Source organism: Plectropomus leopardus, chromosome 4, assembly GCF_026936395.1.
Source record: "Plectropomus leopardus strain MGB_pleo_1.0 chromosome 4, ASM2693639v1, whole genome shotgun sequence".
NCBI classification, from domain to species: Eukaryota; Metazoa; Chordata; class Actinopteri; order Perciformes; family Serranidae; genus Plectropomus; species Plectropomus leopardus.
Window position 1 is genome coordinate 7,335,163 of NC_142179.1, and position 17,761 is coordinate 7,352,923.

Genomic DNA, 17,761 nt, shown 5'->3' on the forward strand with positions numbered 1-17,761 from the left:
GCTTTAAGAGCTCCACAGAGCTGTGCATATTTGCTGCTTTTCACATCAGCCTTTAGTGATAGTTAGAGAGTAGAGAGATGAATGGAAATTAGAGGAGAGAGAGATTGAGAAGAGCAGGAAACAAAAGTCCTCCACTGGACACGAACCGGTGACATTTGGGTCCACGTTTGGTGCCTTAAAAGCCCTTAGGGGACTTAGGGGGATATATTTGCAGAAATTCAATGTACTTTAATAAAGTATGTTCTCTTTAGTGTGTAATTACCCAAAATTAAGAATTGTTTTTCATCAGAATGAGCCATCTATATCTACATAGGGAGCGGATCCTTGTATTTGGGGTCCACATGTTACGTTACGATGTTTCCACAGAAGCACAGAACTGACACACCAAACGCTCGCTCTACATGTTCACATCGCCGTAACCATACTTAGCAGCCCCTCTGTGACAAGCCAAATAGCATTAGAAAAACACTGACTTTTGAAGGTAAAACTGCTTTTTTCAGTGTTTTTGCAAGTTTAAATCATCTGGGCCATTTGTGTTGAGAGAAAGAGACCTCTGCAGATAATTTGGCTCATGGTAAAAACCTCCTGAACATCTGGATCTTAAGTTATCTGAGAAAAAGGGTTGGGCTTGTGGCCCATCTGCAAAAAGCCAAACAGCATTAGAGAAACATTGATTAGTACAGTGAAACTGCTTTATTTAGTTTGTTTGTTTGATTTTTGTTTTTTGAGAGAGCATAACATCTCTGCAGATAATAAAAAGCTGCAGAAAAAATAACACTGAAACAATTGTAGCCAGGAGTTCAGGCTTAGCACACTGGAGAAGTTTCATCAGGTGGCGATCTGCAATCCTCACTGCTAGATGCCACTAAGTTCTGCACACTTCTCCTTTAAACTCAAGGCCACCAGAGGGCTCAGTTCTTTTGGTTTTTCTTTTATGCAAAATGTAGATCTTTTTCAAAAAAAATATATATATATATCACAAGGTTGACATTGTAAGACCTTTTTGAAGTTTCAAGGAAAAAAGGGGACCTTGTCATAACATTTTTCCGTAAAACTACTATTTCTAAGGTCATTTACGAACCCTAATACCCAAATTTAGATCATGTTGTCACATGTCACACTCCCTCTTTCTCGTCCTGTCACTCTCCGCTGTCATCTGTCAAATAGAAGGCAAAATGATCTTATAAAATAAAGATTTAAAATTGAAAGGCAGCAGCAAGTCAGCCTTTGTATGACATTTTGTAGTCATTCAGTCCCGTAACCCCCCACTAACACACAATGAACCTACACGGCATCAATCTGTGTATGAGCATTGCGTTTCCCAATCATTGAGGGGTTGATCTTTTTGTTTGCGTGGCCCAACAGGTAATCCTATCGGCCAACTAAGAGTTTTATGTTCTTGGTGATCACGCTCAACAGTGCTCCAGCAGGAGTTTTCACACCTGCCTCACTTTAGGGAGGATGAAGGGAGGGTGTGAGGTTAAATAAGAGGCTCAGGACTGTCGTCTGGATGGCATCGACGTTTAGACTGGAATTCACTCTTCCCAACACCCCTGACCCAAATCCAGGCCGAAAAACCATTAAAGAGGGATAAGTACCAAACAGACTTGGGATCAGTGTCGAAGGGGCTGCTTTATGGTGAAAGGCTGGGGGGGTGTTAGCTTATGATTAATACCCCACTTTCTCTGAGACACACAGAAAAAAATTACTCTTTCTTTTAGTGTACACACAGGCACGCACACACACACACACACACACACGCAGACACACACACACACACACACACACACAGGCACACGCCCCTCCAAGCTCTTTAAAGGGGAAATCAGGTCACTAATCTGGGGGCCTTGAGCTATCAGTGTTCTGGCTTCAGGTTAAACACTCTCTCTCCCTGAATACCTCGTTCAGAGTAATAGTAATTATACAAATAATGAAATAATAACCTCTCCGTGACCTCCTCCCATATTTATCTACCGTTTAAGCTTAAAAAAAGGTATGGTTGAACAGTTAAAAATAGCTCTGGGTGTTGTTTGGATTTGCTTGAATGTTTTTTTTTAAATCCCATAAATTAACTCGCAAACCACAGATATATCCAGTGCAGCAGCAGAGTTTCCCAGAGCACACAAGGATCTGGTCATTTTTTTTTTTTTTTATCCGTACAACAGTCCAAAAGCCGATACAAATTACAATAATATAAACCAGAAAAGCAGCACATTCTCACATTTGAGAAGTGGGAACTGGTTAATGTTTGTTTTGATGACTTAATCGATTACTCCGTTACCAAAGTTATTGAAGTACCATTTTCTGTTGATTTCCTTTCGTCTTTTTCTGAGACCTTTTTCTGGGAAAATTGATGCTATCTGTATAGTAAGTATGTAGCTGAAGCCAGCAAACACTAAGCTCAGCTCAAAGACTGGAAAGAGGAGGAAACAGCTACCCTGGCTCTGTTTAAAGGTAAAAACTAAACCCTGTCCAAAACCGTGAATGTTATTTTTGCGCTTAGTTTTTTGAAGATATTAAACAAAATCAAATATAATGTGTTTATTTGGGAACTAAGTTGGAATTTGTTACCTTTGGACAGTGCCAGGTTAGCCATTTCTCCTTGTTTCCAGTCTCAAAGCTGAGGAAGGCTAACCAGCTGCAAGCATCAGCTAGAGCTGCAAAATATGAAGAAAATATGCGATATGCAATAACATTGTTAAATATCACAATAACAATATTACTTGCAATAAATAAACCGATATTAAAGTGGACTCAATTCTGCCCATAGAAATAGAATGAGAGTTAAAAGGACGTTGATTGTTTGTCGTGGTCAATTGATTTTTTTGATATTTCATTTATTTTTCTATTAAACACACATACTGCACAGATAAAAAAAAAAGAAAAAAGATCAATCTTCTCATCTAACTCTCGGCAAGAAAGAGATTAAGTGATTTCCCAAAATATTGAACTAATCCTTTAATACATTAAGCACAATAGACTTGTTCTCTGCCACTACTTAAATTGTAGTAAAACTAAACAAGATTGGACTAAAGCAAAGTGGAAAAAATATTAGTAACGTGATAAACTGCATTTAACATCCCAAACTGATGACACCTGACAGATTAAATCTGTGAGGACGGATTAGTGCTCCTGTTAAAAGAGAGTATACATTCAGGGAGAGGGATGCTGTCACTTCTTTTTAACACTAACCTTATAATGAGGAAGAATTGCGGCGATAACTTCTCGTTGGACGATGGGGCAGGGGTGGCCAACCACCCACACTCTGGTGTAGGTCCATCAGAAAACGGGACAAATCACTCCCATCTCTATTTTCAGAGCGTGATGTCATTCCCCTGTGTCCTTACTAACCCATTACACCAGCATCTGTCACATGGAGAGGAAGGTGTGCAGAGACAGAGAGCTGGAAAGAGACCTAAAAATATCTTTTTTTTTTAAAACAGTATATATATATTTTAGTCCTGTACTCACAGGTTGCATACATTTCACACAATATTTTATGAATGAGAGTGACTAAGGGGAGGTGTGAATATGTGTGTGAGGTGGAGTGGGTGGAGGGCAGAAAAGATGTGTTTTATTTAATTTTTTTTTTTCTTTGCATCTAAATGTCAGTACAATTAAATGCTAAAAAAAGTACATTAATATAAAAAAATAACACATACACCTTAACCACCTCATTCTCACCCGACCCCCACCAGCCCCACACACCCACTGTGACCTGCTCCCGGTTATGTAACACAAAATAAATAATTACATAAATGCATAATGCCCCCGACTTGCGCCAGTTACACCTCCATCAAATTACAGAAAGGTTGGTTCTTTACAGCAGAGTCGGTCACAGCATGGAAATTTGATCTTCATTAGACTCAAAGAACAGTTTAGTTTTAAAGTGTCAGAAAATATCCTTAAATAATCATATTTTCACAAAGAAAATCTGACCTTTTGTGTAATCTCAGTGATAAAGGGATTTAACTTTCTTGCTGTTGTACTTTCTTTTCTAGGTTGCTAACATCCAGTGGGTATAAAATTTAGTCCCTAATACTTTAGAGAGGTTAAAATTTGTACACCTGATAGAAAAAAAAACAGATTAAATGACTGAAATGTCTCAATTACTTACCAGCATATTCCTCAATAGTTTGATTTGTTTGAAGCTGTCATTAACTTGGCGCTGAGGCAAATACTGTTATTCATCAGAATGAAAAGGATTAAGAGTATTTATGAAAATCAATTTTATGGACAATCTTACACAGTTGTGTTCAGCGTACTAGAGGATGCAGAGTGTCAGGACTTCGAGGGCGGACAGAGCAACCTACAGGCGCCCTCTAGTGATGGTCACAGTTGTGGTGCTCATTGAAATAATATACATGAAAGAAGTTGAAGGCAGTAGAGTCCTAAAAATCTAAAATTACCTGTCCTGTAAACACAGTTATTTAATCTTTGAGAACAGACCGTGTTAAAACTTAAAGGTACGGCAGTTATGAGGTATTTTCAAACCATAGTATTCATTTTTACTAGAAAGTTACTTATCTTTTGTCATTTAAAGTTCTAACATTATTCCAGCAAACAACATATCTTTTTCTGATATTATTTTCTGAAATACGCTTTATTGATTGCTTTTGGTAGTTTAATAAATAGGTTATAAATATATATATAAATATATAAAAATATATATATAAATAAATTCTATGCAGTATTTTATTTTTGCAGTATTTTTACCACAAAAACAATGTATAAAGTCATGAAAGAGTAATCTCCCTCAGTCATTGACCGACTCTCAGTGTGTGGCGGTGTACTTATCTGCATAGACTCTGCCCTCTGCCTGTATTTTTTTAATTATTTTTTATTTTGCTGTATTCAGGACGTTCCCAGGCACAGCGTGAAGGAAAGTTGAGACTTAATAAAAACATAGAGACCAGTTGCCAGACCGTAAGAGCAAGCGTCCAACAGGAAGCTGCAAAAATCATGGACACAGTGCCAAAAAAACTCAAACATAAGGGAGTGAAACAGCAAGCGGACAAAGCTGGGGTTGGCTTTTACTTTCACTGGTGATACAGTTTGCAAACAGTAGCCAACAATTCCTATATAACTTACTTTTAAAGAGGAAATATCCAAATTGCTATTGAGCTTTTTTTGGGGAAAAAAGTCTTTAGATTCCATAAATTACATTAAATGAAAGGTTAAGTTGAAACACAACATTAATTGAATCGGACTGCTGTATAAAAAAATAATAATAATTTCTAACATCTTTTTCTGTCTTTTTGTCCATCTTTTTTTTAAATTGAAATTCTTATTGGAACAAAAAATGGTCCACATCGTACAGCACAGCATACCTTCATCATTTTAGTTTTCTGTTTTTTTAACAACAACGTGGAAGAGAGATACATTTTTTTCTGGAGAGAGGAAACAATCAAACAAAAAAGCTATGAAAAACTAACTTTTTTTCTGTCCATCTTTAAATAACTTCTGTCCCAACTAACCAACTAACTAAATTTCTCTCTCTTCTTGTGTGTCCAGCATGATTTCGTGCGTCGGGAACGTTCACCGCGCATTCTTATAGACCTCATCCAGAGGACCAAGGATGCGGTGCGTGAGCTGGACAACCTGCAGTACCGCAAGATGAAGAAGATCCTTTACCAGGAGAAACACAACGGGCCCATGGGGGAGAGCCAGGAGGAGGAGGAGGTGGGAGGAAAAGGGGAGAGGGAAGAGGGAAGGACTAATGTAAAAGATCAGTGGAAGAGAAATAATACAGAGATGAGAATTATAGAGTGTGTCAGGAATAACAGAGTGAAGAACAAAGGGTTAAAAACATGAAACAGGTTGACTCCATTTAAATTCTGCTCACAATTCTCTCACTTTCACCTAAAAGTGAAGGCTGTCATCAATTTTTTATGTGTTTATGGATTTTGCGTGAAACCACATTCAGTTATGCTTTAGTGTCACAAAAAGAAACTTTTGTATAAAGCAGACGCATTAAAAATCCACAGTGTGTGTACAGATATTTACAGAAAACGGCTGCAGACACAATAATAGAGCCAACAGAGATGAGAAAAGAGACAAACAATAACCAGGTTGTCCACTAAAAAGCTATCGTTGGACAGTCACAGGCTACATGCAGCTGTGTGGGGCTGCAACTAATTATAGTTTTCTTTATCATTATCACTTATTCTTAAAGTTATTTTCTAGATTCATCGATTGTTTCTTCAATAAAATACCTAATAATGATGACAAATGTCTATTGCACAGCGCAGGTTAGCATCTGTAAATGTATATAAATACATATATACACACACGTGTGTGTGTATATATATATATATATATATATATACACACACATATATATACACACGTGTTGTATACATATAACACATATATTGGTGTGGACTAGTCCTTAGTCTCAAAAAGGGAGGAACAAGATATTGTACTGACAAGTACAGATAAAAAAGAAATCTAACAAAGTTTGTTAGAACACAGAAATACAGGTTTCAGCTGCACGCAGCAGTGCGGCACTTTCACATCACAACAAACAGGAGCCTTTCACCTGCAGACACAGCAGCCTGACATTGAGATGAAATGTCCCTTAGTTGACCTGGCCTGAGACAGCATGAACAGGCACGGGCAGCCAGCAGCCACAGTAGTGTCATCAGACACCATGTGGTGCAGTTCAGAGCAGTCACCAGACCTCACTGCAACAAGATGCCGCGGTGGGCTTTACCTACACCCCAAAACCTAATTTTCTGGTTTCAGGGGAAGACGCACTGCATGAGGAAAGACTGATTATAACGTCCTAATACAGTCTGTTTTTGCAGACTTAACTGAATTGTCAGCTGCACCTAAAAGATGTGCGGCCTCATTACACTTATCTGTCATGTACACACACTCGAGTGGCCTTCTAATCTGAAGACATCAGGCTGACAGATGTACATTAACATACCTCAGGTGAATGATACACACATACACGTCCGAACAACAGAAGTTAATCTGAAATTCAGCGTGACTTTGACTCTAATGCAAACTAGAGGTCATTAGTTATCTCTCCTGTATTAAGCTGACTGCAGTCTGTGGCGTGTAAATATTTGCATCTGTGTATAATTTAATGGCTCTTAAGTGTTCATCTGTTGAAGTATTTATGAAAAAGTGTGGTTGTTAATTTGCAGGACAGCGAGGCAGCCAGCTGTAAGATGAACAGCCTGGGCAGCAATCACTCCATCCCCAGCACCTCGGTCAGCACGGGCAGCCAGAGCAGCAGCGTGAACAGCATGCAGGAGGTGCTGGACGACAGCTGCTCCGACATGACCATGATGCACCCCCAGGACTACAGCAGCACCCTGGAATCCTCCCCACACACCAAGAAGGTAAAGGTCGGGGTAACGTGTTGGGTGGTGCGAGGGAGGGAGGTGGTGAGCTTTTAGGGCTGGATGACATATTAAAAATCACCCCGCATCAAACCAAAGCTGGAAAATGGAAAGACTTTTGAGCCGTTGTTCCCAAAAGTACCCTTTCATCAACACCACCTGTCATGGTCCAAATGTGTTTTTCTGAATGAATTTCAAACTGGACATATTTTGACACTTGATTTTTTAATATTAATAAGAATAATAATGCATTTTATTTATGGGTGCCTTTCAGGACACTCAAGGTCACCTTACATAGAACAACAGCAAAAAAACAGAATAAAAGCACATATCATAAATGTTGCCAAACAAAGTAAACAATATAAAGTGAAAAAAATTAAAAACGCATAAAAGTTCAACAGTGAATTACAGAGAATAGGCATCCATTCTCGTACATCTTTTCTAGCAAGACATATTTGGACCGCTCTGCCTCCTTGATTAATAGATTTCACAAAATACAATAAGCTATGATAATGGCTTTTAGCCCTTTTGAAATTTGCTTTAATTCTTTCAAAAACATGGGAAGAAGGCAATGAGCAACATAAGCACTGGCCAAAAAATTAGCATGAAATGAGTAAAAAGTTACAAGAAAATTGCCTTAATATAGGCAACAGAAAAAGAAAAGTAAAAAACAAAAACAAATAAGAAAAAAAAGAGAGAAAAAACATTTAAAAAGTATGTTTTCTTCCAGATGTTCCACTCGACTTTTGAGTGGAACAATAACAGAGGGGCAAAGTGTTACTTGTTTAAAATTGCCTTTATATAGGCAACAGAAAAAGAAAAGTAAAAAACAAAAACAAACAAGAAAACTACCTTAAGAAAGTGCTAAAAAAAAGAGAGAAAAAACATTTAAAAAGTATGTTTTCTTCCAGATGTTCCACTCAACATTTGAAGAGTTTTGTGATGCTATAACACCTCTTTTAGCGCCTGCTTCATCATGAGGAAGCCAGTTCCTACCGACAAGCACATAGCCATAGCATCATGTGACATAAAAAAACCTTTTGCAAAATCTGACTTTTTTGAATTGCCTGAATTGCAAGGCCTATTTGTCCACCAAATTCCATTAATTTCCTGTCAGGTTTTTGAGATGTCCTGCTGATATAGAGACAAACACCCGCAAAAGTAGGGCTTCCCTGGTGGAACTAAAGCCTGATTACAGACATGGACAACTTGTTACTTTCCCAATAATTGTCCTCTAACTTGATTTGGTTGGGTAGGACTTTCACTGTGAGATGAGAATAAGATGAGAATCTTAGTCCTCAGTAAGAACATAAAAACACAATGAACCCATGCTACAATCACTTACTCTATGAGGTAATAGCTGCACTCTAAAATGAAAGAACGCATGGCTCCGTGCAAACCTCTGGGTTTCTTTTTCTATTTTCAAGTGTATGCGTAACCCCCCCCCCTTGAAACCATGGAAACCATCGACACAGTCCTCACTGTTTGGCAGATCGTTTCAAGTTCATCACAAACACCTTTCACACTTTGAGAACAAAGGCTGTGTACACATGTCGACAAGCAGCACACACTCCCCACCATTTCCCCACTTACAGCGCTGTCATCCTGCACACACACACACACACACACACACACACACACACACACACACACACACACACACACACACACACACACACACACACACACACACACATACACACATTCAGCATACACAGGTCACCACAATGTCTGGCATTCTTATATGACTTAAACGTCTGTGAAGAGCGGGCTGTCACTGCTCTTTCATTCTCTTTCTTCATCTGCTCTTTGTATTTTTGACAGTGCATGAATAAGGATGTCACTTTATGAACAGACAGCCGATGTGTTGTTTCAAGTTCAGGGGCTGAGCCGAGAACAAATGAAAGTGACACATATTGTTTTCAGATGCTGATGAAGTTCCCTCCTCACAGTAGTCAAGTCTTTGGTCCCCGACTTCCTAAAAAATGTTCAGTCGGTTTTTATATGGGGGGGCTGGAGTGTTGACATTTCATCATGTTTTGCAAGGTTACAGTTGACACAGTTTTAGCAAATGCTGAAAAATTCCTTTTGAAGTTTAGATGTCGTTTGATTAAATCAATGGGGAGTTTAGTTATTTAAAAAGTCACAGAATGATGTTGAAGAGTTTAAACACTGGCACAGTTTTTTGTGAGTCAAAATCTGTAGCAAGTTTACTTGCAGCATGTTAATTTAAACACCCGTTGCCATTTTTTCTTGCTTCTTTTCGTTGCTACTTTTCCAAAAACTACTTTTACTTTTTACTTTTTCAAAAAAAACGACAACTCTGAGACCTAATGGATGAGTTTTAATTTCTCAATGCTGTCTGTTTGACACAGGACCATCAGTACAACTGGGACGATGGGATCCACAGGGACCACCGGCAAGGGCTGAGGCCGTCCTCCTCTGACAGGAGCAGCCAGGCTCAAAACTACAAGAACCAGGGACGCTTCGCCACAATAAAATCAGCCTCACTGGTGAGTTTAACAAAACTCTCTCCTTCTTTCTGCTCTTTTTTCATTGATCCGCGCTGCCAGAAGCCATGGCAGGAGACATTATGTGTTCGGGTTGTCGGTCCGTCCCATTCTCCTAAACACAATATCTCACGAACACCACCAATTTTCAATTAAAAAAAATGTTTTTGGGGGACTTTTTGCCATTATTTGATAGGGAAGTTTTGGTGTGAAACAAGGAAAAAGAGGGGATGACATGCAGCAAAGGGCCAAGGTCGGAATCGAGCCTGCGGCTGCTGTGCTTTGTACATGAGGTGTAGTGAAATGAAATGGAACGAAGGTAACTGTGACTTGCATATGTGACATTTTCGTGAATGAAACATCTCAAGAAAGACTTAAGGGAGTTCACTCGAATTTGGCAAAAATGTCCAATTGAACTTAAGAATAAACTGATGAGATTTTAAAAAATAACGTTATATCACCTTTTCTTAAAATTTGGCACAAACTTCTACCTGGACTCAACAAGGAAGTGATTAGAATTTGGTGGTCAAAGGTCAGTGTGAGCTTGTGTCCGCCTCATTCTCATGAATGCGTGAAGGCCTTAAGAGAGTTTCCTCAAATTTGGCAAAAACGTCCTACTGGACTCATGAATGAACTGATTAGAATTTGGTGTTCGGAGGTCGAAGGTTTCACACAAACGTCTAAAAGGATAAAATGATGAAGTGATGACATTTCATATCCAAAAGAACAAAGGTCAACTTTATTGTGACATCTTCATTTTCTACTAAAACACTTGTTTTGTTGGTCGGATGCTGAATTGGTGACCGTAAATTTTGGATGACACTGTGCTGATTGTATAGATCCTCTGTGCGGCCGCACTGAAGATGTGTGTAAAGCATACATATGTTAAAAAATGCAGCTTCTTTGCAGTAATATTCATATTTGAAGCATTGTCAACATTCATAGCTACATGAGTCTGGACAGACATAGATGGAAACTGTAACTGCAACTTTCTGGCTCACAGTGGCATACAACCTGAGGCGGTAGTTTAAGCTTCTTTTTAAGATCAGAAAACTTTTTTTTTTTTTTTTAATCTTCTTTAAGTGTTTAAGGATCATTCATTTGTGCAGCATTCACCTTGAAAGTTGTGTAGCTTTTAAAAGCCAAAAACTGGAAAACCTACATCTTGCAGAAGCCAAAATCACTCTCAGAGTGTTATGTTTACTCAATAGCAGCATCCGTGGACACAGAAGGGGCATCTTTTCATTTCCTTCTGTATAAAACCTGTGTGCAAATGTGGCGGTGGAACGTTGAGTCTTTAGCTGTGTTTGAAAATAGTGCATTATATAGTGTGTTACAATTTAGTTGTATTGTTCGAATTCTCAGAGGTTAATTTCATCTACTATATGCTGCACTGTAAAATACCCAGAATGCACAGAAAAATTGAGCATACATATGAGGAACCTTACAGTTTCCCATGTACCACAATGTAATTTGGTCGTGTATTTCAAGAGGAAGAAAATTCCACTGTAGTAGGGTTATTCCCTTTATAGTTCATTTTCTTAATACACACTCTGTTGTGAGTGAGTGAGTGAGTGAGTGAACGGTTTCCAGAGGGTTTGGTGTGATGTAGCTTAATGTTTCCAAGTGTGATCCATGTTGGAACAAAGTGATGCTTTAAAACACCTTTAAAAACAGGCCTCTTTCATTTGTGGACCCACCTTCACATATTTATTCTTTTATTTTTCTTGGCATCCGTCCATCTTTTAGTCTCAACCTCTTACTCTCTCTCGGCATGAGCAAACGTGTCTCTATTGCTCTGCTGCCTCTCCTCTCATTCACCTCACTCCTTTTGTTTTCTCTTGTACTACGCTTCACATTACCACTCCCCTCCCTCCACCCTCTCCTATACTTCCTCCTCTCCTGCGCTCCGTAACACATCATTCTCAGATCTGACTCTATATTCTGAGTTGAAGGGGGTGGATTTCTCTCTCTCTCTCTCTCTCTCTCTCTCTCTCTTTCTCTCTCTATGTCTCTCTCTCTTTCTCCCTCTCCCCTCTTGTCTGTTGTCATGGAAACCAGCTCTAGTAACTAGTAAGTAGTTGTGGTGTTGTGTGTGTGTAAGCGTGTGTGTGTTTACCCATCCGTGACCCAATGGTTTAATTGTGAGTCCCTTCTGCTGCCAGGTCTTAAACCAGACACGAGAGAACGTGAGCAGAGAAGATTTCAGTCTGTGTCCTAATAATGTCCTTGATCAGAGCTCGAACCGCTTACAGTCCAGCACGGTGTGGGGTTTTTTTTATTGACCACAGGTCTCCTTTATCTGTAGTCCCACACTACTGGAAGAAAAATAAATAAAAAGAGCCCCCCCTTGATGCATCTATTGATAATGTACCTCACACCTAACCCTTACTTGTCCTCTGTGGACACTGAGCTAAACATGCAACATTATGTAATTTTCTACCTCAAATGGGTGTCTGGGTGCAATTACATGAGCATGAATAACCTATTTGAGAGGCTTATTCAGGATATGATCATATTCAGGATATGGTGTTTGCATGAGCACAGAGAAATCATCCATAAATTCAGGTAACGGTCTCACAATTACCTTCAGAACCTCAGTACATGTGGCTTCCAACTCTTTGACCCCTCAAAACAAGGCAATGTATTCTTGCAACCCCTCGTCAGCGATTGGATGTTTACAAGTTGAGACCAAAAGTGATTTCCTTGTATAATATGAATAGTTTTTAAAAGGTCCAGATATGTGAAACCACCTAGTAAAGCAAACCATATTCAAAGTCTTTAAAAAAAAGGTAATTTTGTGCAGCAAAAATACCCCTTAAAAAAAGATGACAACCCTTATTTAAGGTCATTTTAGTTATGTTTTTTCTCCTCACAATTATGACTCATTAATTCAAAATGATGTGACGTAATCCTTAAGTCTGTAGCTCATGGTTATAATTTATCTAAGTTAAGTTATTATCTCATAATAATGAGAAATGAGAACACAATTTTGAATTTTTAAAGATAAGTAACAAAAATGGGTTTCCAGTGAACCCATCTCACAGTAACCAGGTTAGAAACCAGTGCATTATACCTTTATTCATGCTGTGAAGTATTAGGTGTTAATAGCCATCAAGCCAGATAACAAAAGCTACCCACTTGCTAAGCTCATAGAACTGTAATAAATTTTCTCTCTAAAGGTAGCTATGTTGCCTGAAAGGGTCAGTTCACTTCAAAATCAACAATGCATATTTTAACTCTTACCTGTAGTGCTATTTATCAGTCTAGATTGTTTTGTTGTGAGTCTCTGAGTGTTGAGGATATCTGCTGTAGACATGTCTGTCTGCCTGTCTGCACCAAAAAGCGCCAAAATAAAAACACACAAACATTTGAATAACTCAACAGCAATGTCTCTTTACATAAATCATGACCTGGTTACTCGAGATAATCCACAGACCTCATTGTGAGCAGTATCGTGTAGGAACTATTTTATCCCTAACAAACTACACCCGCCAACCGTATCAGTATGCGTTCATCTACTGCGACCTCACCTAGCACCACTGAGCTAGTTAGCGTTCCAGCTCAGCTGAGAGGGACCATTAATGTTTACATCTTGTGTTCTCATGAGCACGAGCGTGTAGTCCATGAGTAGATGCACGCTTCCTTCTGCGCAGAGATATGGTTGGTGGGTGTAGTTTGGTAGAAAGAAAATGGTTGGTTTTGCAGGAGGGTGTTCTGATGAGATGCTGCCTTCATGTCATCAGAGAACAGGGGTTACCGCACATGTAACCTCAAGTTTAAGGAGATTTATTACTATGCAAAAAAGACAGGCAATCGTGTCCTGTATCCTCTACTCGCATAAATTTAACTTGAAAAGGAAAATAAATCTTCCTCTTCCCAACTCTTCATTAATTGCATAGAATAACTTAAACATCACAGACATAAAGACCACAGTACAGAGTTCTAACTCACACATTCCTGTTTTAAACCAGTTTTGTAAGTTGCTGTGGATTAAAGTCAAACTTAAATACCTTGGATGTGAGCAGCTGAGGTGGCACACACTGTGTCGGCAGCTCTGTGTAACTGAGGCTGCCTGTCTTGAAAAGAGGCGCCATCGTGTAAACCACAGTATCTGTGTCGTGTGATAGCGCCGGTCCTGCCCGCCGGCGCTGAAAGAGGGATGACATCATCTTTTTCTGCTGAGCGCAGACGTCCTCAGATTGGCCTCGACTCACTGAGACTGGAATCAGCAGGTAGACAAAGAGGGAGAAGGAGAGAGGAGAACGGGGGGTCCAGATGGTGAAGGGTGATGGATCGCCAGAGAGGAGGGAGGGAGGAAGACGGAGAGCAGGAAAAGAGAGAAAACATTAACGAAACGAAGGCATTAAAAAGGAGAAAAATGAAAAAATGCAGCCAGTGATAAGGTGCGAGTATGCAAATTCCTGAGATGTTTCTGTTGAATGAAATTTCCTCATACTTCAAAAGACAAAAGAGGAAATCATAGTGATGGAGGGAGATTCGATAAGCTTAAAGAGTGAGTGAAATGAAAGAGCAAAGTGGCTTGAGAAGGTAAAGACGATGTGGAGGACACAGACGGGAGATATCAGGAGGGTGAGAAGGACAGATAAACAAACGGAGACAATAGAGCAGAGCAGATTGAAATCTGGCCTGTCAAATCAGGACAAGAGGGAGAGAGGCAGAGGTGAAGCGCAGAGTCTGATCTGAGGAAGAGTTGTGAAAACATGGAAAGAGGAGAAGAGGAGCAAGGGAAAAGAACGAAGAGACGGACGCATGAAAGATGATATGGAGAGGGCAAAGAAAAGGAAAAAAGAGGAGAGCGGGTCGAAAAATCATCGAAAGAGAAGGATGAGGAGGGAGAGAAACAGCAGAAAGAGATGGATGTAAAGCGGAAACGAATGTGAGACATAGCAAGCATGTGTGAGGGAGGGCAGGGGTTATTATAGGTCAGATGAAGTAAGTGACTGAAGGCTGCTTGAGAGAAGACGTCGTTGTAAGATATTTCACCTCAGCTGCAGTGAACTGACAGCCTGTAAACCTCTCAGCACGTCAACAACAGAGCAGCAGATTACAGTCAGCACTTCAAAACATGCATATTCTCCATCAGGCGACAGTTAAGCTTAAAACTTAAAGCTAGTAAATAGTTATATGACAGGAAAGAATTAAAAAACTTGTTTGTGGGGATGGGAGTCGAGAACGAGTTCCAAATTGTTCTAACCGTGTATGCCAACTTATTGATTCCTTTTATTGATGCAGGCATGTTTTTCTGACAGTTGCACATTGCAAAACAATAACGTCAAACTCTTGTCTACATTGCTTTCAGTACAGATTTGTGCAAAAACTTAAGGGTTTTTTTCAAAAATGTCGATAAAACATAAATGCTAGATGAATGTGTTTCCATTGAGAGATGTTATGCAACTTCTTCTCTCGCGATAACATTTCAAAAAGCATGGCGATGGATGTTCAAAACATTAGCAGGTTTATTTCTATTGAAGCCACCACATTAGCTGTCATTATTATCAACTGAAGGCAACGTAGGCGTGGTGTGCAAGCGATAATGGAAAGGCAAGCCCCTTATATGTGGGGGCGGCCACTTATGAGGGATTTCTGGGAGGTGATAGTTCATGATTTCACAGAGGAATTGTGGATTCAAAACTTCTGGATGATCCGCTCAACTTTTGAAGAGTTATGTGATGCAATAACGCCTCTTGTAGCTCCTGTTGCATCATGAGGGAGCCAATTCCTACCGACAAGGGCATAGCCAAACCATCATGTGACTTCTAACAGCCCAAAAAGTTTTGCAGTATTGCAAAATATGGCTTTTTCAAATTACCTAAAGTACCACCTCATGTGAGCGTAAGAACATTTTTATGATAAATGGGAGTTTTTATGAAATTAATGTGTTTGCATAGCACATAGCAATGTGTTTCCATTAGGCGTATTTTATATTCGCAATTTCAATTTGAGTAATTTTAGAAGAAAGAAAAGTCTTTAAAATCATAATTTTTCATTTCATGTTTATTTCCTCTGTTCATGTAAATGCACAACAATCACATTCACAACTGAAACAACTATAAAACACATTTCATGACCGAAAAGGAGCAGGCAGAAGAAAAATAATCTTATCCAGCCTGCTTCTTTCTCAGAATATAAATAAACAAAATAAACAAAAGAAATAGTTGATCTGCGAAGTACATTTATGTAACAACCAACACTTTAAGTTACTTTGGGAAAAAAAAAAAAAGAATTAAGAGTCATACACAATAAGTGACCTTCAACAAGGCGGCAGATTTTGCCAGACAACTTTACTTTATAAACTCTAATTATTCTTTCTTTTTACATTTTCTTTGACTGAAAAATATTTATACAACCAATTTAATTATTCTGTAGAGAATTATAGTTGGACGCCAACCGCTGAAGTACACATCTGCTCTAATATAGTCCGTGCATACTAAGAACAAACAACTTTTGTACATTTTCTGGTAATACTCTGCTTTTTGCCTTGTACATAACTGATAGTGTGTGTCTTTACGTTTCGATAGCCCTGTCTTCATAAGCAGCCTGTTGGTGTGTCCTCTTGGTTTCACTTTATGAATAATTCTTGCCACTCTTTTCTGTAATATAAACAAAGGCTTTATGCTACGGGTGGAATCAGACAGGCGATCCGCACACTTTTTAAAGCTCCTATTAGTTTTTATTTGTGTAATTACTGGGAGCTTTTAATACAGTGCAACACTCTACGCACAATCAATTATCGAGGGTAAATATACAATGTTATATCAACATTTGTGCACCGATGTGTCTCATGATGATGAAGAATAGGACCAATAAGCAGAATCAATGATTGCATTCATACCAATAGAATCTGATGTTTTGGCACTCTTGAAGTTGCATCCCTTTTTTGAGGCCAAACAGACATATGAGAACACAGAGCCCCCCACATTTGAGCATCTGCAGGAAAACATGACAATAAAGACGGGTCTATAGAGGCTTTTTGCTTCCCCTCTTTTGCCAAATTACTTTACCGTGTGTTACTGTCCATCTGTAGCAACATTTAAAGTACAGCCATGTCTTGTTCATCCATCTCAAACATGAAAAAAGGGGCAGTTCGGACTTTACATTGAATTTCTAATAGGTCTTTTTTAAGATGTGTTATTGAGGAGCAGAGCTGGGGTCAATACATACTCACTACTCATTGCATACACATCACTTAGCTTCTTTGGCGGTGTTGTGGGACTGCACTTTATTTTTCAGATGAAGTGGGTGGCTTTTTTTATTTGAAACAAATATAAAATACTACCTTTTCAAGTTTTATGTCCCTTACTGAAGCCAAAATTCAAAACACAAGTCGCTCCTCAGTGCTGACATTTTTTTTTAAAATGCCTGACCCATTTGGCTGAACCCCTTATAAGTGACATGCAGTCCTTATCCGTAAACACCGAGGGAGGCCGGCGTGGCGACCAAGAGCACGGGCAGAACACCTAGTTTAGTTACAGTCTGACTGGGGCGTTTACATGACAGAATATCTCGACTTCCAGTCACATTATCTGGGCGTGTTAGTCCGATTTTGAGAAATTTGATTTAATCCAATTTCAGTCAGACCAACATGTTAACATGGTTTAGTTGGACTTACTCAATAATTCAACTTTTTCTAACATCATGTAAACGTATCATTGACACACAGAGCTCAAACTGTCCGTGTGTCTGAGTGGACTATTATTATAAACTTATTGAAAATGCAAGAAGACAGTTTGTGAGTGTTTGCCCTATTTTTTATTGCACAGAGCAGTCACAACAGCCACCACCAGCACAGCATTTCCTTTATTCAACAGATCAAAACAACATTAACAACCACCTTAAACTGCGAAATAAGCAAAATAACTCAGTTCAGCTGCT

General features: G+C 39.1%; 1 protein-coding gene across 5 annotated transcripts in view; it reads left to right on the forward strand.

Annotated features, from left to right (window-relative positions):
- Positions 1–17,761, forward strand: part of taok3a (TAO kinase 3a) — a 93,268-nt gene that overhangs the window by 62,947 nt on the left and 12,560 nt on the right. For all 5 annotated transcript variants that reach the window (XM_088076450.1, XM_088076447.1, XM_088076449.1 and 2 more), the window contains exons 12-14: positions 5,515–5,682; positions 7,158–7,355; positions 9,731–9,868. In XM_088076450.1, coding sequence (XP_087932576.1) covers positions 5,515–5,682; positions 7,158–7,355; positions 9,731–9,868 — 504 coding nt within the window. The remainder of the gene's footprint in view (positions 1–5,514; positions 5,683–7,157; positions 7,356–9,730; positions 9,869–17,761) is intronic.